Source organism: Oncorhynchus clarkii, chromosome 18 (genome assembly GCF_045791955.1).
Source record: "Oncorhynchus clarkii lewisi isolate Uvic-CL-2024 chromosome 18, UVic_Ocla_1.0, whole genome shotgun sequence".
Lineage (NCBI taxonomy): Eukaryota > Metazoa > Chordata > Actinopteri > Salmoniformes > Salmonidae > Oncorhynchus > Oncorhynchus clarkii.
This window is the reverse complement of record NC_092164.1, coordinates 24,877,794-24,905,426: the sequence shown is the minus strand read 5'-3', so window position 1 is coordinate 24,905,426 and position 27,633 is coordinate 24,877,794. Positions and strand designations below refer to the sequence as shown.

Sequence of the window (27,633 nt, the reverse complement as noted above, 5' to 3'; positions counted from 1 at the left end):
TTCCGTCTGTTTCCCCTCTCTTCCATCATTTCCCCCTCTCTTCCATCATTTCCCTCTCTCCCATCATTTCCCTCTCTCTTCTATCCTTTTCCCTTCTCCCCCCCTTTTCCCTTCTCCCCATAATTTCCCCCTCTCCCCTTAATTTCCCCTGTCTTCCATCCTTTTCCCATCTCTCCATCCTTTCCCTCTCTCCCTTTCCACCTCACCCAGATGATGACTGTGGGGATGGTAGTGACGAGGTGGGTTGTGTCCATGCCTGTTCCAGTGCCCAATTCCAGTGTGCCAGTGGGAAGTGTATCCCTGACCACTGGGCCTGTGACGGGGACGATGACTGTGGGGACAACAGTGATGAGGACACCACATGCTCTGGGACAGGTGAGAGGAAAAACACACTAACTTCTCACTCTTCTATCTGCCTCATGGGACACACACTTTGGATGGAAGTCTTAGATCTGTGAAGGTGTAATGGACTTGGGGAATATGCTCAATATAGTCTTTGAAATGGGGATGCTATTCATCACACTTTAAGGGATGCAGTTAGGAATATAGGTTTGAGATGTACAATAACTGTCTTTGTAAAAATAGACCTTACCCAAGAAAGAAGTACTTTATTTGCTGAAGTGCGGAGCCCTACCTGAACTCCGTACTTGTAAATGTATGTTTATCTCTGTGACCTCTGTCTCTCCTATAGCCTCGGTATCAGCTGATGACTGCAGCGGAGATGAGTTCCATTGCCGGGACGACGGTGGCACCTGTATCCCCGAGCGCTGGAGGTGTGACGGGGACAAGGACTGCGAGGATGGGAGTGACGAGGCAGACTGTGAAGGCACCAGCAGAATGTGCGACCCGCACGCAAAGTTCACCTGTCAAACCTCAGGTACGGTACTGAGGCTGCTGCGAAAACACTTTCGTAAAGCTGCACACTCTGTGGCTCTAATGCAGCGCGTACTCTATAATTAAATACCCATGTTTAACTGTCGAAAGCTACACTGCTTTCATCAAGGTTTCATCTGGACTGTAGCTACTGTGACCTACACACCAAGCTCACCTGTAAAATCTCAGCGGCCATGTTTTTAATGTCGACCTCTCAGTTATTACCATAGACACACATTTATTTGATTTATCTCTGGTTACTACCCTCAAATTGTCTTCATTTGTGTCTTTGGTGTACAGGGACACATTGGGAAGCTGATATAAGCCTATAGGGTTAGCATTCACACACAATGGTGAGAAAAAGCCAGAGCGCCTTTCATGTCTTTTATGACATCCGCAGGGCATCTTGTAGACTTCTCCTATGTTTTATGACGTAGGCATGACAGTAAAATGGGAACACTTGGGGTATTTAATGTGACTCCTAAAACAGTTCCACATGGTTGTGGTAAATCAATCTGGCACCGGGAGTTGCAGATTTAGCAAAGTAAGTTGAATGAGGTGTGTGTGTGTGTGTGTGTGTATAAGGTAATATTATTGGGCCAATAGTTCAGTGGAATTGATATGAATCATCTGCAAGGTACACTGCGTTATATATCATTGGTCTTAACGTGGAGAATTCACACGGGAAAAGCCTCTGGCTTTTAGTTCACCGGTCTCACGGTGTTAAAAGTCTTAATATGCATCATTCACTTACCATGCAACATCCTATAAAATGTCATTATTCACAATTCACATACCTGTATACTTCATTTAGCTTTTTCAGTCGGCTCTCTAACACCATTTTCAAAGAGCCCACAGCGTCCGATTACCAAAGACGGTCGCTCCTCCAAACTATTCAAACCTCCTATAATGCCATATCAACTGCAATTTCTTTGGGGGGGGGGGGGGAAATCTCCTTCGCATATAAGCGACGATACAATTGTCCGGGGCCTAGTATTTTGTATAGACGTGTGAATGTGATGCTTAAAAGACATTGAGGCTTAAGTGTGCACACAGTGCCATGGAACGAGAGAAGCGATTTATGATATCGTGACCCCGGTCCGACTTAGAAATATTGTTGTCTTTTTTTGTTTAATTAGATTAAAACAAAACTATTTATAAAGATTCACCGTCCATGCGTTTATGGTGAGAATGTACATGACTGAATACAATGCAATTTCTGGAGAAGTGCAAATATGATCTGTAAGATGGTTCCATGATGTTTATAAAACGTTACATTTGCGAGCAGTATAGCAGTGAGTGGACATCCCCCCCCCCCCCCCCCCCCCCCCCTTTCTCTTTACATTGGATCTTTATCCAGCTACTGTGAAACGTTTGGATGTACGTAAAACTGTCGAAATTGCCGACAGGGAGCATTGTGCCTGTAACTGTATTGAGACATGGCCTATTTATAACAAGTTGTTTAGATTTTTATTCAAATTTGCTAAGAATTATACACAGCCTTTTCAGGCCTTAGTAAAGTAGCCCAGTGAATCTTTAATCTTGCGTATTGACTACGTTTGGCATGTCCATGCCCAGACTACAATGCTCAGTGGGGATAGCCCCTATATCCGAGTGAATGCAGTAGAAAATGTTTAACAATGTATTTCCATATGGAAGCAATGCAAATAGTACAGTGTGAAATGCAAAAAAAAATTCTACATGTTTAGCAAATATGGAGCAGGCTATGTAACGAACTTGGCTATAACGGATTACCGCCAGCGCTAAGATTCACCATTGCGTTAGGTTTGTTAAAATAGATCCCCCCTCAGAGTGGATTCTGAAACAGCTTCATTAGGATGCTAGCTTGGAATCGCAGTATTTTGTGAAACACTCCAAAACACTCCCAAATTAAAGCGAACAGAAAGAACATACCTCCAACAATAGATCAACATACTGTTGTTTGAATTGAAATAATTGGCAGACTCAGCTCTGATCTGTATTCACTGTGTCTGTCCAGACTAAGCTGACGGCCTTATGCTGAGGCAGACAAAGTATAGCCTTTGAAAATATATAGGAGACATCCCAAATGATACCCTATTCCCTATACAGTGCACTACTTTTAACCAGAGCCATATGGCACTGGTCACAACTAGTGCACTATATAGGGAATAGGGTGCCATTTGGGACAGATAGATAGCCTTTCATTAGGCCTCATTGCAAACCACATGTTTATTCCAGGGTTTCCTCATCAATAACACAGATTAAAGCTGAGGTGGGCTGCCTCTCACTCCATACTCTATTTTCTTCTGATGCCTATAGGGCTTGTATTCCTCCGCTTTTCAGGATTCCTCTGAGACTGTGCTTTTTACCTCGCTGCTTCCAATAATTGCTTCCTGTTTTCTGCAATTGTTTCTAAAAGCTTCTATTTCCAATCACTTTAGAAGCATTTCACCAACTACCTAGACTCAGCAGAATTGCTTCATTCGATGGTATTGACAGTTTAGTCTTGGGTATCACTATAACCATTTTCTCACCAGTTTTTTTTCTGATAGTTTCCGTTCTCTCCAAGAAAATGGACAATCAATTCTTATTGTTGTACTTACGGTTGAAATGTGGGTTTTGTAATCATTCACAATCTCTCTTACAAGGACAAAATTAGAACATTCTTGCAATTTTGTCCCTTGCCTCATCACCATCTCTCTCTATTTCTCCCCACACAGGCAAGTGTATCAGTAAGAGCTGGGTGTGTGACGGGGACCATGACTGTGAGGATCTGTCTGATGAGGAAGGCTGTGAGACGTCGCCCTGTAAGCCCCCCAGATACCTCTGTGCCAACGACACCTCCGTCTGCCTGCCTCCCGAGAGCATCTGCAACGGGAGATACGACTGCTCTGACCACTCTGACGAGGGACACTTCTGTGGTGTGACCTTTGTTCAGATCACTTCTCACCAATTCTCTTGGTCCTATTTCTCTCACTTGAATCAATTCTCTCGGTCCCCACTTCAATTCATTATTAAATATCGTTCCGTTTTTTTTTTCTCACTTCATTCTATGCTTTCTCCGCTAGTCCGACCAGAAAATGTATGTTGACAGACAGTGTTGAGCTGTTGTAAATGAGCAGCAGTGCTTACTTTGGCATCGTCCATCTGTCCTCTTATTCTCCACTGAACTCAGGGAGAACCTCAGGGAGAACAAGCTGTTGAGACTGAAGAGCATGTAAAACTCTTGCTGACCAAGATCCTTAGTTTTCTCTGGAAACACTCCAAAGACGGCAGGGAAGAGACAGAGGAGACATATATAATAGTGAAGGGGATTATGGTTTATGACAGAGACGAGCCTTTTGTTTGGACCACATGGGCTAGATGATCGTAGCAGTGGGGTCAGGCTTAGGCAATGTTGATGGGGGTTAGGCCAGATGAATGCCTTATGTTCACACGAATGACCTGCCCAGGGATTACCACACGACACTTTGTCTATAGAAAAAAAAAATGTGAAAACAGATGTGTCAGGAAAAATGTGTTCACTTTCTTGTGGGGTATTGAGCCCCTATGCCACTAGTCGACGAGGACGTGCAGTACATCGGTCTCCATCCATCACTACTCTCTGACTTTCCTTCCATACATCTGTCTGTGTTCTCTGAATCAATCTGCTCTCCTCTCATCTCCTTTCTTCGTCTGCTTCTTTCACCAACTCAGACGATTGCATTTTGGGTAACGGCGGCTGTAGCCACCAGTGTGCAGTGGCTCCTGGGAGGGGCGTGGCGTGCTCCTGCCCGCCGGGGCTCAGTCTTAGCCCAGACAGCAGGACGTGCCAGACCCTGGACTACTGCTCCAGGCACCTCAAGTGCAGCCAAGTGTGTGAGCAGTACAAAGCAACCGTCAAGTGTTCCTGCTACCCAGGCTGGAGGCTGGAACTAGATGGGGACAGCTGCCAGAGTACAGGTAGCTGGTGTTAAGCTCTGTGTGACATGGCTGACAAGTATTTCTGACACATACCTGCGCTCTGTGGAACTGCCCAATGACAGCCCATAGAAATGAGAATTCCGATTCTATTTCTGTGTTCCTGTGTGTCTCAGTCAGTAGAGCATGGCGCTTGCAATGCCAAGGGTCCTGGATTTGACCTACTGGGAGCAACCATAAGTAAAATGTATGCACGCATGACTGTAAGTCACCTTGGATAAAAAAGCGTCTGCTAAATGACATATATTATTATATTCCATGGGACAGCTATCACTTACCCTTGTGCCTTGAATCCAACAGATAAAAAGCAATGTGATAAATTGGTTATATTCCTAATTGTACTTTCTATTCTAAAGCAGTTATTTGGGACATTCCGTTTATATAGTAGTTAAATAGTTTGGAAGCAGTACCCAATGAGCATTGGCCATTTATACGCCAGTAGCTTTTAGGCCTTTTTTTTTCTCTTCATCAATTTCTCCCAGTTATTTAATGTAACATCTGGCAATTGTATTGAATAAGCTAGTTTTTTCCATCTAAAATGTTACACTTTCGATTGGAGATGAATCCTCCAAAGGTTTCTGTACTCATTTTATGACAGAACATGAGTTGCTATTCTAGCAAAGAAACACGACAGTTCTTTCTGTATGTGTGTGAGAATCTGCAGTAGTATGCAATATTTATTGTCAAAAATGCATTTCTTGACTTATTTGTTGTCTCCTTCCTCAGATCCCTTTGAGGCATTCGTCATCTTCTCCATCCGCCATGAGATCAGGAGGATCGATCTCCACAGGCGAGACTACAGCCTTCTAGTTCCTGGTTTGAGGAACACGATCGCCTTAGACTTCCACTTCGATCAGAGTCGACTCTACTGGACCGATGTGGTTGAGGATAAGATATACAGGGGGAAGCTGCTAGGCTCTGCTGGTAGGAGCACATGGAATTTGGTTGGAAATGTGTTTTGGTTAAGCTGAGTTGTCAATGTTTAATTGAGGTCGTGGGGAAAGTGTTGCATTCGTTATATTTAGTTCTCCTTTTAGCTCCACTGAAGACTTCCTAAACCTAAGCCTTTTTTTTACCTGTGTTTCAGCACATCCTCTTGCCTTCTTATGTGTTATTGTGTTGGTCTTTTACTGTCATTGGTTCCTTACAGGTGTGACAGGGATTGAAGTGGTGGTCCAACATGGATTGGCTACTCCGGAGGGTTTGGCCGTTGATTGGATAGCAGGGAACCTATATTGGATCGACAGCAACTTAGATCAGATAGAGGTGGCCACACTAAACGGGGAGCTCCGGACCACATTGATCGCCGGAGGGATGGAGCACCCACGAGCCATCGCTTTGGATCCTGAGCAGGGGTTAGTTCTCTCCGTGAGTGAGTGAGTGAGTGAGTGTACCCTTTAACAAGGATATGCATTTCTTACATAATCCTGGTTTGCTATGAATGACCGTAGGGTGAGGTTGACTTGATTCTGATTCATCCTTAATCCATTACACATGGATGATCATTATTATTTGATTATTTTCTGGTTTAGAATTATTTTCTGGACAGACTGGGATGCCACCTTCCCTCGGATCGAGGCTGCTTCTATGAGCGGAGGAGGACGCCATGTTGTCTTTAGAGACATGGAGATAGGAGCCTGGCCTAATGGTCTTACTCTGGACCTTATGGAGAAGAGGGTCGTGTGGACCGATGCCAGGTGGGTTACATGCCTCTACCTGTCTAAATGAGGTCAATTCCCCATCAATTCAGGAAGTCAACTGAAATGCCAATTTTGATGAGCATTTCAGTTGACTTCCTGAATTGGCAGAATTGAGTTGGAATTCACCCCAACCCTGCTGGTGCAATCAAATGATTATAATAGACAAACATCTATTTTCATCTCAACAGGTCTGATGCCATATTCTCTGCTCTGTACGATGGGACTGGTATGATAGAGATTCTGAAGGGACATGAGTACCTCTCACATCCCTTCGCTGTCTGTCTCTACGGGGGTAGTGTCTACTGGACTGACTGGAGGACCAACACTCTGGCCAGGGCTAACAAGTGGACAGGGGCCAATGTGACAGTCATCCAGAAAACCAGCGCCCAGCCATTTGACCTTCAGATATACCACCCCAGCAGACAACCACAAGGTAGGCTACCGCACTGTCTCAAACATTCAGATCACAAGGTTGAAAAGAGAGTGGCGTGTTTTGAGTTGCGTGTTTTGAGTGGCGTGTTCTCTGTCTTGACCCTCAGTACATCTGGATTGGTTGAAGAGTTTTGTTTGGTTCGATCATAACGAATCATTTATTGTATGGTTGCATTTAAATGTGTTACATCTGTGTCTCACAAAATACTTTTCGCTTGCTATATCCAACGTTGTCTGAGAGATAAGACATCTGCTCTAGCTTGTCAAAAGAAATGACATTCTCTGTCTTAATGCTGGAAAGAAAACATCATAACAACTGTCACTATTCATAGGTTGTACCTCCATCACTTGGTTGCGTCATGCCACTGTTATGAATGTTCTCAGGCCACCCTCTATCGGCGGCACCATAGTGTTGCCCTAAAATGGTGATAAGCCCAGTCATTCTGGACAGGGGCTGACTACTGTTTAGTCTAAATTACACTATAGTGCCTGGAAATACGATGACGTTGCTAAAGTAGTCAAATATTTAGTAGGAAACAACTTTGCCAGCGTTTCCATGTCATCAAATTGAATTTAGACAGATGGCAATGTTGTCATTAGCTTGCAAAGTTTGTCAAAAATAGCTAGCAATGCTAATGTTAGCTAGCTAAAATTAAACTGCATCTAAAGTCAATCTTGCTACTTCAAAATGATAACAACAGGTTTCCTACTAATTATGTGTCTCCTTTTGAATGTCATTGTATTTCCAAGGCAATGTAATGCACTTTGGATGAAATCTTCATCAGCGGTCATTGACAATGCATTGAGTAGAATGCTCAGTCCAAAAATGAACGTTCAAAACAATATTGTGACGAAACATGCAACCCTTGAATTGGTTCATCTGGCTTCATTTTCTCTGTCTGGACTTTTGGCAGTAGGGTTCACTTACAGGACTCTCTCTGCCTTTCACAAATCAAATATGTTTCCTTCCAGGAGTATCAGAATCTTGTATTAACCCACCTGCTGTGTTCCGGTCAATTTGGACCGATTTACACGTTTGTTCTCTGAAAAATGTAGTTCATTTAATTAATCTGATTGACATTAGGTTCCATGACTTTGTCCACACAGAATACACACAATACATTTTGATATTTTCATAACATTTGGGGTGTTTTATGTAACCTTTGTACACCTGTGGTATTCCCGGTCATTAGAAATGTATGGGTGAGACTACAATTAGTTTATAAAATTGAGTTCAGGCACATGCCCATTCATCAGATGGACACACTTCCTCTCCCAGACCCCCAAATGCATGTGTGTTTGAGTAAACACACACACACACACACACACATCACTCCCCTTCTTGGCTTCCATGGCAACCCCCACAGGAACCTTTCCCCAATAGAATCCTTCCCCCACGGGAACCACACTTGTTGGCATTCTCACAAACAATCGCAACATTGTTTCAATAATATATAGAACTTTTTTCGCAGCTCTGGTATATAAAGCTTTTTTGAGATCTTGCTCACAATTCATTCTGTGGCAGCACAATGACCAAACGATATACTGTATGTGAGGCTCTTGATCATGTCTTTGATCATAGTACTGGTGAGGAGGAGAGGTCAGGAAACGGACAGTGAAGATGCATTAGAGGAGAAAGTAGTCTGTGATAAATCTGAGTATTTGTTACAGTCAAAATAATGCATACATTATGTTTTTTTCTTTATTTAAAAGCGAGTTGTATGAGCTTAGGTCAATGAGGTCTATAAATGGCAAATACAAGTTCAAAACGTGTAATGTTCACCTAACCTAAGAACCTAAGTTGATAAAAGATCTAACACAACATTAGTTGATAATATATGTGTTATTATGAATTTATAATCAGCTATAATGGGGCGGTCGTTGTGGTCCGGGGAATACAGAATTCATTAACGTGAAACGAACACAACAGGAGGGTTAAAATAAACCAGACTAATTGATTATTGAACAACTTTCCCTCTCTCCCTCTCTCGGCAATAGCCTCAAATCCCTGCGAGGCGAATGGTGGTCGTGGACCCTGCTCCCATCTGTGCCTTATCAACTACAACCGCACCGCGTCCTGTGCCTGCCCTCACCTCATGAAGATATCTGCAGACAACTTTTCCTGCTTCAGTGAGTGAACCTCACCCCTTCAGCCGTTTGTCAGTTGGTCTCTCCTTACATCAGCCTCTCCGCCCATCCATCGCTCCTTCTATCCAGCCATTCATTCATTCATACAATCCTCCACATTCATACATCATAGTGCGTGTCCATCAAAAGTGAGTCATTTCAAAACCCTGTTTTGAGAAGGTGAAAAAGGTATCTGACACAGACTGTGATTATGTTCACACTACAATGACATTGTTAAGAGCATGCAATTTTAAACTCATAACCCTGAATGAGACATCCTCAGGTGGTTTGAGTGTTGAATAGCAAGGCCACCAATAACACCCGCTTGATTCTGAACTTTGAAAGCAGGCTATGCAAAGCAATGTCAATGTCCAGTTTTCTCTTGTCCTTCAACAGCACTGAAGAGATTCCTTCTGTACGTGAGGCGAACAGAGATCCGTGGCGTGGACATTGACAACCCTTACCTGAACCTGATCACAGCCCTGACGGTCCCAGATATAGACGATGTCACAGCGGTGGACTACGATGCATCAGAGGAACGAATCTACTGGACTGACGTCAAAACACAAACCATCAAACGGTCCTCCATCAACGGAACCGCAATAGAGACGATCATATCCGGAGGTAGAGAAAGATGTTCACCTCTGTGTTTTGAAATGTATCGGTTTTCTGACACTCCTGTAACGAAACGAAACGTTGGTCGTAAATGTCTTATCAGACGGTTACAGTGTTTTGCGTCCATTTGATGTCCCTTTCATAGCCACCCGTTCTAACTTTCATAGTCCACTTGTCAGGTTGTTCAAGCGATAAACTCAGCACATTATTCCGTTGAAGAGATTAACACGGCCACATTGATGTCGTCTTTCAGCATCTGATTTTTTTTTTGCAGGTATTGTTAATGTAAGAGGTCTGGCCCTGGACTGGCTCTCCAGGAACCTGTATTGGATTAGTTCAGAAAGCGACGAGTCGCAGATAAACGTGGCGAGGCTAGATGGGTCCCTGAAAACCTCTGTGCTTCACGGGATTGAGAAGCCCAAGTGTCTCACCGTACATCCGTCCAAAGGGTAAGATTCCATTTTTGTATGTACTTTTATACAGTTCAATATCTGATATTGATTAGGTATAACAAGATATAGTCAAGTGAATGCTCGTTACATGATAGGATAAATGATGCACTTTTGTGTTGGTCTTCTGTATGGAAAATATTGTTATCCTATGGAGTTTTTACCTCCCAGGAAAATGTATTGGACAGACGGCAACACAATCAACGTGGCCAACATGGATGGAAGCAATAGCAAGATCATTCACCAGAACCAGAGAGAGCCCGTTGGTAAATGTCACATGTACAATTCTGAATATTTGTTCTTACGTACAAAACACCCACATTTAGTAGCCAGTGCCAGTTATCTTCTGCCATTGTATATTGCATGACAACAGTAGTACTACTATCTGGTAAACAAACCATGTTGCAATATTGAGTGAGATGATTGGTAGGACAGCAACCCCCCATGAGATGTCAATCATAACTGTAATCAATGATGTCTCTTCTAGGCCTGTCGATAGACTACACATCAGACAAGCTGTATTGGGTCAGTGCAGGCAACGCCACCGTCAACAGGTGTAGTCTGGACGGCAGTGGTCTGGAAGTGCTGGAGACCCTGAAGAAAGAGCTTGTTAAAGCCACGGCTCTAGCTGTTATGGGTGAGTGGCGAGAGTTTAGAGCTTGGGACCGTGTTCATAAAGTGTCTCAGAGTAAGATGTGCTGATCTAGGATCAGTTTTTTCCTTTTTGGAGCATGGTTCTATGGATGAGCACTACTACCCCGAGACTCTTTCTGCATATTCTTTGTCTTGGAAATATAATATAAATATAATTATGTTGTGCTCTTCCAGCTCATAAAAGCATTTGCTGCCCAAATTGTATTTTGTTTTTAAGTACTAGTCCATTGATTTGGAGTTGTTTTTGTTCTGGAGTACATGATTAAAAGGGGTTTTGACAGTGATGAACCTTTGCTGTCTTCTTGCATTATATTATTTGTCAATTCACCATTTCTGTTTATGTCTGTCTCTGAAACGATTCCAATTCACGTTTAAAATTGCATCCCATCTGATAAAATGCTTCATCCCGACAGAATACATTAGGGAACGTTCTCTGGCTTCACTGGGACTTGTTTAGCCTCTACAGTGATGGGCGACAGAGCCGCCTCACGCTACAGAAATAGAACACAGTAACCAGACTTTCTGACATAGTGATGGGCAACCTGGGCTTTCGATCCATCCAGGTTCCAGGTTTACTTATATCTATAACGGTGATTGTGTAAATACTGTACATCTATTACGTTTTAATAGTACAGGTCATTGAGGGGGAGTTTCTCTCCACGCTCTACAAGAAAGTCGATCATGATACTATTAACAGGATGGAATAATTATTTTTCATGTTGATTAGATGGTTGTATTAATTTGTTTAATATCAGATGTGCATTAACCTACTTTTAGTGGTTATTCCCCTTGAGTAACCCTACAGGGAGTAGGGTTAGGGGAGACAGGGGAGATACGTCATTATTGATGGGCTTCTTGCTCTGGTTTTGCTATGATTCCTTAGTTTATAGTACCTCTCTTATCTGCTTGGGATATTGTAATAGCCTCTGGGATATTAAAGTCCTATCTACCTATCTACAGTATGGTCTGCAGTAATTCTGTTGGGAATACTGTTTGATTCTGATGTAATGCAGCTGTAGAGGGACTGTTGTTTACAGAAATCCTATCTGAAAGACGTGTATTTTTTTCTCTTTGGTTTTAACACGGCCTCTTTTTGCATGCTCTCCGAGGAGATGATGTTCTTTGTTGATAGCTGTAGTCCAGCAGGCCAAAAGCCAAGAATGGTTTGTTGTCAAACCCACTGCACTGTACCCCATTCAAGTATGCAGACAGGTTAAAAAAAATAAGAAGAAGAGAACGTTAAGTTCCCTGTCTACAGGCACAGGATTGGCCTGGCTTCAGAGGTTTTCTGACTGCTGAGCCGCTGTCCTATGTCCCTTTGTGCTGGGCTGACTGTACCTCGGTGTTTTGTCAGTCAAGGGTGCAAGTATAGTACATGGGCTCATATTATACGAAAAAATATATATGTCACGTGGCCCAGTTCCTCTGTTTCCTCCCTGGACCTGTGCCCCTAAGATTTATGCGTAGGGGAATGAACTTAAGATCCTGTCTCTCCGTCTCGTATCACCCGATTCTCAGAGGACGAAACCTGAAAGTCCTCCTTTGCACAGCTCCCTCCGTATGCCTTCGTTTACAAGCATCCCAGGAGTGAGCCCCGGCCTACTGTATTCATCAGCAAGGGAATACTGTACAGTGAGAGCTATACATACCTTATGAATAATACAGTATTATACAGTTCCTATAATGTATTCGATTCAGTTGCAATTGTATGTTACAGTTCCTAGGAAAGCCATCATTCAATGTGTTATTTGGGTCCAGTGATATTTTTTGTGAACATGCGCTATAGCCTACTATTCAAGAACAAATGGGCCGTTATCTTTTAATTCAAGGGTTACTCGCAGATACGGCATAGAACCACTATTGCTACCGTGTAGTATTCATGTTTTTTTTAATAGCTCTGATTTATCAGTAGACTTGTCAATTTAGTCATGGACAATCGTTGATTTTTCTGTCTTCAGGTGCCAAGTTGTGGTGGGCCGATGACAACTTGGCCCAGTTGGGGACCGTCAGTAAGAGAGGCGGGCTGGACATGGTGGTTTTACGCAACAAGACCACGGGGATTGTTCACATGAAGGTGTATGACGAGGACAGCCAGACAGGTAATGCAAGGAGTATGACTGCTACTCAATGCTTTCACTCAGATCATGTCCTACCTCCTTTTAAAGCTTTGCTGTAACCTTTTGACTCGAAATTGCCACGTGCTTTGATCCTCTATTGAGAATGCACCGGCGTGGCTTTTTATTGTGTTTATGTGTGTTTCAGAAGAAATTGTCCTTTTTTTAATCCAACCGGCCAAATAATAATGGTTCTTCATTGAGACACTGCTTTATTGCGATTCCGTGTAGCAGTTTTGATAGAAGGATTGTTCTCGATCTCCGACAGTATTTAAAAATGGCAATTAAGGTGTCTTAAATGTAAATCTTTCAACTTCCTCCTCAATTCCTCTGACCGATTAGCTACTTCATTTCTCTTTTTTTGACACAGACCACATGGGAGTATGGTCATGTCTCGTTAGTCTTCTCTCTCCCTCTCTCTTTCTATCTCTCTCACTCTCATCCTCTCTCTCTCTCTCTCACTCTCATCCTCTCTCTCTCCCTCTCTCTTTCTATCTCTCTCACTCTCATCCTCTCTCTCTCTCTCTCACTCTCATCCTCTCTCTCTCCCTCTCTCTTTCTATCTCTCTCACTCTCATCCTCTCTCTCTCACTCACTCACTCACTCACTCTCATCCTCTCTCTCTCTCTCTCACTCACTCACTCACTCACTCTCATCCTCTCTCTCTCTCGCTCACTCACTCACTCTCTCTCTCTCTCTCTCTCTCTCTCACTCACTCACTCACTCTCATCCACTCACTCACTCTCATTCTCTCTCTCACTCACTCACTCACTCACTCACTCACTCACTCACTCACTCTCATCCACTCACTCACTCTCATCTCCTCTCTCACTCACTCACTCTCATCTCCTCTCTCACTCACTCACTCTCATCCTCTCTCACTCACTCACTCTCATCCTCTCTCTCACTCACTCACTCTCATCCTCTCTCTCTCTCTCACTCTCATCCTTCTCTCTCTCTCTCTCTCTCACTCACTCACTCACTCACACACTCTCTCTCTCTCTCTCTCTCTCACACACTCTCACTCACTCTCTCTCATTCTCTCTCTCTCTCTCAAAATAATTGGAAGGCAATGCAATGCAGATGTACTCGGTCTAACTCTGCTTTTTCCCACCGAAATGCTCAGTTAAATAATAAGCATGTTGTCCTGCTGTGTCATTACTGCGTTGCTTCCTGAATGAATACACAGGCAATGGCCATGCTTAAGTGTTAAATTTACAGTGTGATGTCTAATGTACACTGTTTGTTTACAGTGTAACGTACAATGTAACCTAACCATGTTCCACTGCTGTGCAGGGAGGAATCTCTGTCAAGACAACAATGGTGGCTGCTCTCAGCTCTGCTTCCCAACATCAGAGAGCACAAGGAGCTGTTCCTGTGCCATGGGCTACAACCTCCACTCTGACCGCATGTCATGTGAAGGTACTGTACCGGCTTCTCATGGGAGTACATTGAACAGGGAACACAACATATGAAAACCATGATGTGAATCTGATTTGACATGTACTGCAGATCCCATAGTGACATTGAAATATGGCGTTGTCCATGAGTGTTGCTTTTTTGTGTTTGAATGACTAGGGTCTTTCCTGATGTGATATGAAGGTTATAATTACATTTTACATGCACAGTAGATGCCATATAGTTGATTGGTTTTGGCTTTGTGTTTGAACTTGAAGGCATAGGGTCTTTCCTGATGTACTCATTTCATGAGGGCATCAGGGGGATATCCCTGGACTTGAGCGATAACAGTGAAGCCTTGATGCCGGTGACCGGCTCAATGATGGCTGTGGGGATTGACTTCCATGCTGGTGAGTGTATTGGCATTGTTTTCTGTGATTATTTGGACTATTCTTCCTGCTTCGGTTTGCAAATTAATCATTCTATTTTTATTTTTTCATTATTATTTTTTTAAAATTATATTTAGAAAAAAAAACAAATGAAGAGAAGAACATTAATCCTTTTCAATTAATTGATTTCCCTAATAGGAAATGACACGTTATATTGGACAGACGTGGGCTTGAACAGAATATCCAGAGTCAAGCGAGATCAGACGTGGAGAGAGGACATTGTCACTAGTGGTATCGGCCGTGTGGAGGGGATTGCAGTGGACTGGATTGGAGGTAAGTAGCCGAGCTCTCAAAGGTAACCTTTACTGAAGAGAATACAATGTCAAGTGCAAAGGAGGACATACAAGTAGTTGTGGTCAAAAACAGTGCCTTCGGAAAGTATTCAGACCCCTTGACTTTTTCCACATTTTTGTTAATTTATAGCTTTTTCCACATCAATCTACACACAATATTCTATAATGACAAAGCCAAAACAGATTTTAGACATTTTTGCTAACTTATTAAAAATAAACAACTGAAATATCACATCACAATATTCAGATCCTTTACTCAGTACTTTGTTGAACCACATTTGGCAGTGATTACAGCTTGGAGTTTTGGGTATGACGCTACAGGCCTGGCACACCTGTATTTGTGGAGTTTCTCCCATTATTCTCTGCATATCTTCTCAAGCTCTGTCAGGTTGGATGGGGAGCATTGCAGTACAGCTATTTTCATGTCTCTCCAGAGATGTTCGATCAGGTTCAAGACCGGGCTCTGGCTGGGCTACTCAAGGATATTCAGAGACTTGTCCTGAAGCCATTCCTGTGTTGTCTTGGCTGTGTGCTTGGCTGTGTGCTTTGCTCTGTTCATCTTTGCCTCGATCCTGACGAGTCTCCTAGTCCCTGCCGCTGAAAAACATCCCCACATGATGCTGCCACCACCATGCTTCACCGTAGGGATGGTGCCAGGTTTCCTCCAGACATGGCACTTGGCATTAAGGAAAATAGTTAAATCATGGTTTCATCAGACCAGATCTTGTTTCTCATGATCTAAGAGTTCTTAGGTGCCTGTTGGCAAACTCCAAGTGGGCTGCCATGTGCCTTTTACTGAGGAGTGGCTTCCATCTGGTCACTCTAACATAAAGGTCTGAGTGGTGTAGTGCTACAGAGATGGTTGTCCTGGAAGGTTCTCTCATCTCCACAGAGGAACTCTAGGGCTCTGTCAGAGTAACCATCGGGTTCTTGGTCACCTCCCTGACCAAGGCCCTTCTCAGAGTAACCATCGGGTTCTTGGTCACCTCCCTGACCAAGGCCCTTCTCCCCCGATTGCTCAGTTTGGTAGGGCGGCCAGCTCTAGGAAGAGTCTTGGGGGTTCCAAACTTCTTCCATTAAGAATGATGGAGGCCACTGTGTCCTTGGGGACCTTCAATGCTTCAGAAGCATCTCAAGGATGAACAATAGGAACAGGATGCACCTGAGCTCAATGTTGAGTCTCATAGCAAAGGGTCTGAATACTTACATAAATAAGTTATTGTTATACATTTTTTTGAATTAGCAAAAATGTCTAAAAACCTGTTTTCGCTTTGTCACTATAGGGTATTGTGTGTAGATTACTCAGGATTTTTTTTATTTAGACCATTTTAGAATAAATCTGTAACATAACAAAATGTGGAAAAAGTCAAGGGATCTGAATACTTTCCGAAGGCACTGTATATTGGCACCCTTACACAATTCACTATTTCTTCTGAAATAAGTTTAACATTTATTTATTTTTTACATTTTCCACACGTATTTGTTTGATTTACAACCGCACAGGACTAAGAAAAAAATATCAAAATAATATTTTTCAATTATTCAGAATTAAAATGAATTTGTTTGGAGGCAGCTGAGTCTCGTTTACAGTGTTAACATCTTACCTGTGGTAAGTTGCAGGAGGATACACAGTAAAAAATAGCAGTTCAACCACAAAAAAAGACAACAGAGCATTCTGCTCCATTGTAAAGCGCAAGGGTGCCAATATATTCGACTGCAACTGTAGGACATACAGAGAGACAAGAGCCAAAGGACATACTTCTCAAGTAAGACATACATAAAATGTAATGAATTGACTGACTTGTAATGCAATGGTTGAACACTGTACAAAGTCACATTTGGGTTGTTTACTAGGTAATATCTATTGGACGGACCATGGCTTCAACATCATCGAGGTTGCTCGACTCAGTGGCTTGAACCGAGCCGTGGTGATAGCTGAAGGACTTGACCAGCCCAAAGCCATTGCTGTGCACCCGGTGAAAGGGTGTGTACAGTCTTTCATTTCAGTCAACACTTTAAAGTCCACCCGCTTTGTATGTAATGAACACATCCTAGCTACATAATGTATTCCCCCAGAAATGGCCACCAAATAACCAATGTTCTAATTTATTTTGAGAGCCAGTAATAATGAACGTCGTAAAACGATCTTTGCAAGATTATATAGTAGAATTATATAATTACAGTGCCTTTAGAAAGTATTTACACCCCTTGATTTTTTTCCCACATTGTGTCAGCATCCAGGGGACTGCCAACTCAGGGCTACTGGCCCTGGCTCTCTCGGGAGTAAACTTTTCTGTCCGATGGCATACTGGCCTTTTCAATTAAGTCTTTTGTTGTTGGTTATTTTAATTACATTTTTAAATGCTATGGAATTTATATGCATTCACAATTGTAGACTGTACGATCAATTTGGGGTTTTATGTCATGTTTTTATTTTATGTGTCTGTCTAAACAGTATTTCTATCTCAACTCTGTGCAAAGTGTTTTCAAATCTCAGGCTCTTGGATAAATGTACATCTCAAGCTGACTCATGGATAGACTTAACATGTTTAGAGTACTTACAATGGCTACCTACAGTAAAGCCATTTGAAAGCCACTGATATCAATAGACTTCAGAACATATTTGATAAGATAATAGCCTACTCTTGTGCCCCAAACAAAACCGAAGTAATTAAGAGGAATCTTAATATGAAGGTGGGGGTCTCTGTGGGGGAGACATTGATGAACAGTATTGTTATACCTCTGTTACTATTAATGGCACTACATTATGTTTGTCCGCCATTTACGCACCAAATGCTTTTCTTAAATCCTTTTTATGAAGACCTGAAAGCTTAAATTGTTAGACTTCCCAGACTCAGTGACCATCCTTGGGGGAGATTTTCACTTGACTCTAGATCCTACTATTAATATCACCAGTGCTAATATCTTGGCACTCTGGGCACCTTCAAATTATATTAAGACCTTTTTAGATGACATGAACACAGTGGATGCCTGGCCCCTAAGAAATCCTTGTACTAGAGATGATCTTATTTTCTCCCCATCATCAGTCTTTCTCACCTATTGATTATGTCTTCACCTCCCCTGTTTTTCTGAAATGTACATCCCATGCAGAGATTCAACTATGCTGTTATCTGACCATTCTCCATTATTGATTTATTTTGAGATTTCTCCAGTATTCGCAGGTTTTAAGAGATGGCGTTTCAGTGTTTTTCTTTTGCAGGGTAGGGAATTCTTAAACTACATTTTTGATATCTTACAAAGTGGGATTACATTGATTTAATTGTAATTTTTGGTTAACAATCTACACAAAATACTAATGTCAAAGTGGAAGAAAAAACTACTTTGAACGTTTATAAAAATCATGAATGATAAAACACTAATATACAGTCGTGGCCAAAGGTTTTGAGAATGACACAAATATTAATTTCCATAAAGTTTGCTGCTTCAGTGTCTTTAGATATTTTTGTCAAATGTTACTATGGAATACTGAAGTATAGTTACAAGCATTTCGACTGTACAATGTTGTTGATCTATCCTCAGTTGTCTCATATCACAAACTCTGTAACTGTTTGAAAATCACCATTGGCCTTGTGGTGAAATCGCTGAGCAGTTTCCTTCCTCTCCGGCATGCAACTTTTTATTTGATTTGTTAAGCACATTTTTTACTCGTGGACTTATTTAGGCTTGCCATAACAAAGGGATTGAATTCTTATTGACTTAAGATATTTCCGCTTTACATTTTTCAATCATTTCAAAACATTTCAACAACAAAATACTCTACTTTGACATTATGGGGTATTGTTGTGTCGATCAGTCACACAAAATATAAATGTAATCCATTTTAAATTCAGGCTGTAACACAACAAAATGTACAGACGACATCAAACAATTACCAGCCAATAAAATCTAAACTCTCCGCCCTTCATCCAAAGCAAACCATAAAGTATAAATACAGTATTTCCCCACTCTCTGCATTAATAACTGACTACACTGTCTCACATGTTCAGCTTCTCAATCATTAATAACAGGAAAAGAAAGGACGGGTCCATTTCCGCACATCAGCTTAGACTGCAGGGCATTTTCCTATTGATTCCTCCCCTGATGAGAGATGCTAATGAACCAGGATAAGCAGCTGAGGAGAATAGAGATGAGTCTACTGGCACTGTGTGTGTCTACTGTCACAGCTTGTGCCTCACCTGCGCCGGGCTAATTAATGTTGTCTCCCTCTAACCCCTATAATTCATAACATTGTATGCATGCATTACCCTGAGGTCTCATGAAGTGAGAGAGATCTTTATGTGGCAATCACGCTGATTGCTTAAATTAAAGCCAATATAGAAATATGTCAACAACTGGCCCCCTATGGATATTCCATTTTGTGTGAGGGGATTTGGAACCAGAGCATACTGTCATGTTCTTTTTTTAATGATTTATAATTGGTGCGTTCACAGTTAGTGAGCCATAACCGTTGGAACGTCGATCAACTGCTTGCCTCAATATTAGTATTCTGAAAGGGAGTTGAACATGTCTACTCCCCTGTCCATCCAAGGAGTTCAGCCTCCTGGAGTTATGTATTGATACTGTTATGGCCTTGCGATTTTTTTGCAAGCTCTGACGCTTAACGTAATTGCGCTCTGTTTTTCTGGCTTGTGCCGTGTACATGTTTGTTACTGACGTGCTGCTTATTGTATTGATGTCATTTTCGTCATGTGACTGTTTGTCTAATACTGCTGTGTTGATGCTGCTGACTTGGTCCAGGTCTATCTTGAAAAATAGATCTTTATCGCCACTAGACCCCCCCCCCCCCCCCAAAAAAAAATGGTCTACCGATTATGAACAATACTCATTAGATCAACCCAAAGCATTTCCTGTCAAAGTATGAGGTGACTGTAAAGTATGAGCATTGTTTGGGGGTGGTGGTGGCTGTGGACTCTTCTTACCCTTCTGTTGTCCTCTTGGCCAGGTTTCTGTTCTGGACAGAATGGGGCCAAAGCCCCTGCATCTGTCGGGCCCGGCTGGACGGATCAGACCAAGTAATTCTGGTCAACTCTGGAATAGCATGGCCCAATGGGATCTCCATAGACTATGAGGTATATTTAAGCAATAAGGCCTGAGGAGGTGTTGTATATGGCCAATAAACCATGGCTAAGGGCTGTTCTTATGCACGACACAATGCAGAGTACCTGGATACAGCCCTTAATCATGGTACTGTATATTGGCCATATATCACAAGCTTCCGGGGTGTCGTATTGCTATTATAAACTGCCTACCAATGTAATTAGAACAGTAAACAGTATTTTTTTTGTCATACGGTCTGATATACCTGTCAGCCAATCAGCATTCAGGGCTCGAACCACCCAGTTTATATAATATATTAATTAATGCCATTTAGCAGATGCTTTTATCCCAAACATCTTATATACGGTATATCTCCAAAGTTATTGGCACCCTTGATAAAGATGAGCAAAAAAGACTGTAGAAAATAAATAATACAAATATCGAGCTATATTATATGCAAAAAAAGATTATATTATTTAAAAGTAAAACAAATGCTCAGAGAAATAGATTTTGTTGAACAAGTAAATAAAACATCTAAAAAAAGATTGCCGTCAGAGTTATTGGCAATCAGTGGGTGCAGCAGGTATTGTAGTATTTGTGATCCGAGCGGGAATCGAATCCATGATGTTGATGTTGCTGGCTCCACACTCTTACCCACTGAGTCAAACAGGAGGACCAGGTGTTTTTGTCCCCCAGAGTGTACACACAGCACTTTAGCCTCCCTCTGATCCTCTTGGCTGAAGTGGCATTACACTCTGCTTTGTGTTATCTTTTTATAATGATACTCTTCCCACCATCATATACCTGAAGTTTATTTTCTCAACACTGTACTCTAGGAAAATAAATTATATTGGTGCGACGCCCGCGCCGACAAGATAGAACGGATCAGCCTTGAGAGCGGAGAGGACCGGGAGGTAGTACTGTCATCCTCAGCCAGCAACGCAGCGGATCTCTTTTCAATGGCCGTCTATGGGCCTTACATATACTGGGCTGACAGGTAATTTATTCCTCCGTAAATGTTACAGTATAGTACAGTCTCTCCAAACAGGCTCCAAAGAAGCCTTCGCCAGCTGCTCTACCCTTGTTGAATTAACCACCTGCACCACAAGGTCACTTGAAATAACAATCTAATTGACAGAGAAAAAGGCAGAAAAAGGAGAAAAGACACCGTCTCTCTATTTAAATTGTGCGTACCTACTTCAATGTCATCCGCAAGGGTAGCTAGGTCCCGTCACCTTCTGTCAGACCAGCTGCCTAGCATATTTTAGCTTCTGTCTAGTGTAATTTAATGAGTTCTTCTGTTTTAATTAGTCAAGGGCCATTGATTATCCCCGTGTCAAACTTTCTGTTACCTGGTGTCAAACTCCCTCCTCTTCCTGTTGTGTGTGTGTGTGTGTGTGTGTGTGTGTGTGTGTGTGTGTGTGCGTGTGTAGGACTCATGCCAATGGCTCCATTCGCCGAGGTGTCAAGAGTTATGCAATGGAGGGAGCCATGACTCTGAGGAGTGGCCTGGGGGTCAACCTGAACGATGTCAAAGTCTTTAACCGAGGACGGGAGAAAGGTTGAGGTTTCAACTTCATTATCACATCTGTATTATTTCATGTTCTTACCTGGCTGTCAGTACCTGCGGTTGTTAAGTGTTCTAGAATCGACCTGAGATTAAAGGGCCAATCAGCAGTTGAAACAGTAACAAATTCATAAACAGAGCTACGTATGCAAGGATATCCATGATATCAAAATTAGAGCTTAACCATGTTTTGTTTACATTTATATTGTTTACAAACATTGGAGTAAAAAAAGCATACATTTTGGGGTTCTGTTAAACTAAGCTGTATTTATTTAGAAGTTTTCAAGAATCAAGGTACAAATAATTAATTAATAAGTCCTAAAATGGATGCAGCAACTGCTGATTTCCCCTTTAACGTGAAGGTTTTGCAACCTCTTGCAATCCAGAAACCTAATATCTGCATATTGACTAACATTGATACTGCAATATCACTGCAACTTCATAATGGAATCTTATTCCTTATGACCCTGTGTTGACTTTTGACCCTGCTGTTGACTTTCTTACAGGAACCAACCCGTGTGGCCAGAACAACGGAGGCTGCCATCAGCTGTGTTTCCACCTGGGCAGTGGGAGGAGGACATGTTCCTGTGCTCACGGCTACCTAGCTAAAGGTCATCAGTGATCTGTTGTGTTTTTATGTTCCTTTATTAATCTCTTTTATAGCCTCTTGTTTGATTTGTATTCTGTAATTTATAGTTGTTTTAATGTTAAGTGTGTAGCGATTTTAAATGCACTTAAAAATGTTATTCTATTTTTTTATTTTTTTCACATCAAATGTTTATTTCAAATAATCACAGTTTCAAGGGTTCAATTACATAATCATTGTCATTTGATTAGACGGTCTCAGCTGTCACCAGTACGATGGCTACCTTCTCTACTCTGAGAGGTCGATCCTGAGGAGCATCCACCTATCAGACGACAGCGACCTCAACTCTCCCATCAGGCCCTATGAGAACCCTGCCTACTTCAAGAATGTGATAGCGCTGGCCTTTCATCACCGACAACAGAACTCTGGAGGCACCAACCGGATTTTCTATAGTGACGTTCACTTTGGGAATATACAGGTTGTCAATGACGACTGGACTGGACGGAGAGTGATCGTTGAGAGTAAGTGTGGTATTTGTTTGTCTGCTCATTTATCCATTACTAAATGAATTACTAACAGTTTGAAAAGCTGAAAACAGTTGGTTAATCTACAGATGTAGGATCTTAATATGAGCCAGTTTGCTACAGGAGGAAAATAATCCTGCTAACAACAGGACATTTTTTCTGAGGGCAAATCAAGTCTGACATTTCAAAGTGGAAATGACAAACTGTAGAAGCCTTTTTAAACCTCAAATACACTGCAGTGCAGGAAAATTCTGAGCAACAAAAGAGTGATTAAGATCCTACATCTGTAGCAAAGAGTAACGGGGAAGTGGAAACCCCTTGTAGAATGTACTTGCATTCACTTTTCACCTCCTTTCACATTGGATGCGTTCATTATTTTATTTTGGCGCCATAGCTTCCTCCCTGCCTTTAGAAAGATGAGAGAGAAGACTGATGAGCAAGTAAAGCTGCTGTTTCAAGTAGTGAACATTTCTTTCCCCCCAATTTCAAAGGTCTTCAACTCTCCATTGACAAGAGCTCAAACTGTTACTTGGAGTGTGAAACCAGAGGGATCCCACATAATCTGACTGCCTTTCATGTACAACTGATGTCAACATTTAGAGACCGACTCAAGCCTCTTTTGTACGTCTCTGACAGAAACTCTGATATTTTGCCACTTCTATTGCTTTCATTTGGTTGCTGACAGAAGTGGCAAAACTATCAAAGACTGCATTGTACAGCAAGATGAGATGTCAGTTGCAATGATTTTAGAAGTGATACAGTAAATGTTATCTAGTTCTACGGGAGTTGTATATGATGAAAGGAATGCTATATAGAGAAGCTGTAGGTGTATTAATATTGTATAAGCCATTTAGCAGACACTTTTATCCAAAGACTTAGAGTCATACATGCATACATTTGGGTAGTCCAGGGAATTGAACCCACTATCCTGGTGTTGCAAGGGCCGTGCTCTACCAACTGTGCTAGAGAAGACCAGGATTTGGTGTAGGTGTATAAAAGGGTTGACCTGAGACTTGCTGTGAGCAGGTGAGGAGCGTGGCTGGTAGTTGGTATTGGCATTTCCTCTCATACAGGGGGGTTAATCCATCTTCGTTTGCAGCCAACTGTAATAGGTGATGGATGGCAAACAGGAAGTGATGTGATGACCCCTTCTGTCCACACTGTAAATCACTCCGCAAAACCTTCAAACACGTTAAATCAGTTCCACCATAACATATTACCTGGTCTTTTCACACTGTCAGGGACAGCTGACTACTACTGGCATTTCCTCTCACTTTTTTTTCGGCATTCTAATTCAAATTCTGTCCAACAATCATCACAATATATGTATTTAATTCCTGTTTCTTTCTGATGTACATGAAACAGTATAGCTTCCATCCCTCTCCTTGCCCCAACCTGGGCTCGAACCAGGGACCCTCTGCACACATCGATGACAGCCACCCTTGAAGCATCGTTACCCATTGCTCCACAAAAGCCACAGCCCTTGCAGAGCAAGGGGAACAACTACTTCAAGGTCTCAGAGCGAGTGACGTCACCAATTGAAACGCTATTAGCGCGCACCACCGCTAACTAGCTAGTCATTTCACATCGGTTGAACTCACCCCCCTTTTCCGCAGCTACCAGTGATCCGGGTCAACAGCATCAATGTAGCAGTATAGCTTCCGTCCTTCTCCTCGCCCCTACCTGGGTTCAAGCCAGGGACCCTCTGCACACAGACAACAGTCACCCTCAAAGCATCGTTACCCATCGCGCCACAAAAGCCATGGTCCTTACAGAGCAAGGGGAACAACTACTTCAAGGTCTCAGAGCTAGTGAAGTCACCGATTGAAACGCCAATAGCGCGCACCACCACTAACTAGCTAGCCATTTCACACCGGTTACATACAAACATAAGAAATAGAGGAAAAAATTATATTAATAGACAGCAACTAAAACAACAGGAAAATTGTCTTATTATTCTATAACATTTTTGAGCCCAGACCGATAAACCGATAAATACTGTGATTAAATACACTACATTACCATAAGTATGTGGACACCCTTGTTGAAAATCTCATTCCAAAATCATGAGCATTAATATGGAGTTGGTCCCCTCCTTTTCTGCTATAATAGCCTCAACTCTTCTGGGAAGGCTTTTCACTAGATATTGGAACATTGATGCGGGGACTTGCTTCCATTTAGCCACAAGAGCATTAGAGAGGTCAGGCACTGATGTTGGGAGATTAGTGCTGGCTCGCAGTTGGCGTTCCAATTCATCCCAAAGGTTTTCGAAGATGAGGTCAGGGCCCTTCCCCAAACTGTTACCACAAAGTTGGAAGCACAGAATCATGTAAAATGTAATTGCATGCTGTAGCATTAAGATTTCCCTTCACTAGAACTAAGGGGACTAGCCCGAACCATGAAAAACAGCCCCAGACCATTATTCCTCCTCCACCAAACCTTACAGTTGGCATTCGGGGCAGGTAGCGTTCTCCTGGCATCCGCCAAAACCAGAATTATCCATCAGACTGCCAGATGGGGCATGTGATTTATCACTCCAGAGAATGCGTTTCCACTGCTCCAGAGACCAATTGTGGCGAGCTTTACACCACTCCAGCCGACGCATGGCATTGTGCATGGTGATGTTAGAGTTGTATGCGGTTGCTCTGCCATGGAAACCACTTCCATGAATCTCCCGACGAACAGTTATTGTGCTGACTTTTCTTCCAGTGGCAGTTTGGAACTTGGTAGTGAGTGTTGCAACCGAGGACAGACCATTTTTATACTCTATGCGCTTCAGCACTTGCCGGTCCCGTTCTGTGAGCTTGTGTGGCCTACCACTTTGCGGCTGAGCCGTTGTTGCTCCTAGACGTTTCCACTTTACAATAACATCACTTACAGTTGACAGGGTGCAGCTGTAGCAGGGCAGAAATTTGACGAACTTACTTGTTGGAAAGGTGGCATTCTATGTTGTGCTACGTTGAAAACATGACTCATATGGTGGGGACTTAAAACTTCCGTATGATTCAGTTTGGCTGGTGCCTATAGGCGAACCGAACGAGTGTGCTCACATACTCCGTTAAAAGACCTTCATTTTAAAAATGAGAAAAAAACAGTAATTGTAATGTTTGTCCATATTGAGACGCCATAGTCAGAATTAATCTAAGATAACAAAAAAAAAATATGTCATTAATTTTGACTTTTCTTCAGAGGAGATGTTAGTCACGCAATTTTGCAGTATTACTCAATGAAAATGTTTTCATGAAAACAAGTCGTCTCTTGTTGAATGACAACAACCACTTCATTGAAGAATCCCCACTGTTGACCAATCACCGACGAAGGGGCGTAGATTTCAGCTACCGACAGCTTGCCTCGAGAGAAAAAATGTGAACGAACAGCCCCAAAAAAACTTGCCGAAGACCAAAACAAACAAAATCGTCACAAAATGTCATCATAATATATGCTCAAACTGTTACGAACTCTTTCAGATGGGAAGCACGAGGACGCCTTTACTCTCATCCTATATAGACATCAGTGGCGGTTTAAGATAAGGGAGGACGATTTTATTTTCATGAGCATGGCTTTATTTCTATTACAGCATATTGGATGACTGTCATTCATATTCCATTCAGGTCAATGTAACAGCGATAGGTTTATTCTACTAGATGATACTCAAATTTTCCCTATACCCATGTTGTATTCCTTCTCGCCTCGATGTGCTCTCCTCCTCTCACCTTGTCCCTTCGCGTGTGGACTTCAATGCACATCACACCAGCTGTATGTGACCAGGCGAAATAACCTTTCCAAGCCAAACCGCTACACACGACTTACATCGTTGTCACCATATTAGCTAAAGTAACGTCATGGTTAGCATAGCTAGTAGAACTAACACGTTAGTAAACCTGCTACAATCTCACAGTAGCATTACAGTGTACAGTCAGTGTACAGTCAGTGTACAGTCAATTTGTAAAACCAAAAGCTCACCTTGACTTAGAAGAGTTCCAGGGTTGTGTTGGAAAGTCATAGCCAGCTAGCTAACACAACATCCCTCTGTTTGAGCCAGGTGTTTCAGTAGGCTAAGCTAGTTAGCTGCATTTGCTAGCTAAGTATTTGAAACTGAAAGTGACAAAAAAATATCTCTCTATTTCTCTCTTGCTTCTCCTTCATTTTGGAAGAAATTAATTTAACTGTTCAACTACTGCCTTTCTCTCTCTCTCCTTGAGTCAGCTACTCACCACATTTTATGCACTGTAGTGCTAGCTGTAGCTTATGCTTTCAGAACTATATTAATTATCTGATCCTTTGATTGGGTGGACAACATGTCAGTTCATGCTGCAAGAACTCTGATAGGTTGGATGACATCCTCCGGAAGTTGTCATAATTACTGCATAAGTCTATGGAAGGGGGTGAGAACCATGAGCCTCCTAGGTTTTATTGCTGTCAATCAACTCAGAGGAGGACGAAAGCTAGCTGTCCTCCGGCTACACCATGGCGTTATCCTACAGGGTGCTGTTGAGGCTACTGTAAACCTATGCAAACTGTAAACCTTTGCAAAAATATTTTATGAAATTCACGGAGGAGGGATGGCCCTCCCCTTCTTCCTCTGAGGAGCCTCCACTGATAGACATACAGTGAATATCAATGCCAATAGATGAATATGACATTTCTTCTGTATGTCCATCTGATACAGTGTTTTAGGAGGAATCAGGTGAACACACACACACACACACACACACACACACACACACACACACACACACACACACACACACACACACACACACACACACACACACACACACAGAGGTCTGTAGTTCCCTAATGCACATAGACAGCAGATCCCCATAGCCCCTGTAGCTTCACTGTAGTAGGC

At 42.3% G+C, this 27,633-nt stretch overlaps 1 protein-coding gene across 1 annotated transcript in view; it reads left to right on the top strand.

Annotated features, from left to right (window-relative positions):
- LOC139373262 (low-density lipoprotein receptor-related protein 1B-like) overlaps positions 1–27,633 on the top strand; it is a 201,461-nt gene that overhangs the window by 96,078 nt on the left and 77,750 nt on the right. The window contains exons 19-41 of the mRNA XM_071113574.1: positions 211–375; positions 692–877; positions 3,576–3,776; positions 4,552–4,797; positions 5,542–5,739; positions 5,966–6,170; positions 6,348–6,512; positions 6,704–6,948; positions 8,946–9,077; positions 9,471–9,698; positions 9,964–10,138; positions 10,310–10,404; positions 10,626–10,775; positions 12,751–12,891; positions 14,203–14,328; positions 14,583–14,714; positions 14,892–15,026; positions 16,901–17,030; positions 20,010–20,136; positions 20,941–21,101; positions 21,538–21,665; positions 22,178–22,282; positions 22,509–22,778. Coding sequence (XP_070969675.1) covers positions 211–375; positions 692–877; positions 3,576–3,776; positions 4,552–4,797; positions 5,542–5,739; positions 5,966–6,170; positions 6,348–6,512; positions 6,704–6,948; positions 8,946–9,077; positions 9,471–9,698; positions 9,964–10,138; positions 10,310–10,404; positions 10,626–10,775; positions 12,751–12,891; positions 14,203–14,328; positions 14,583–14,714; positions 14,892–15,026; positions 16,901–17,030; positions 20,010–20,136; positions 20,941–21,101; positions 21,538–21,665; positions 22,178–22,282; positions 22,509–22,778 — 3,846 coding nt within the window. The remainder of the gene's footprint in view (positions 1–210; positions 376–691; positions 878–3,575; positions 3,777–4,551; positions 4,798–5,541; positions 5,740–5,965; positions 6,171–6,347; positions 6,513–6,703; positions 6,949–8,945; positions 9,078–9,470; positions 9,699–9,963; positions 10,139–10,309; positions 10,405–10,625; positions 10,776–12,750; positions 12,892–14,202; positions 14,329–14,582; positions 14,715–14,891; positions 15,027–16,900; positions 17,031–20,009; positions 20,137–20,940; positions 21,102–21,537; positions 21,666–22,177; positions 22,283–22,508; positions 22,779–27,633) is intronic.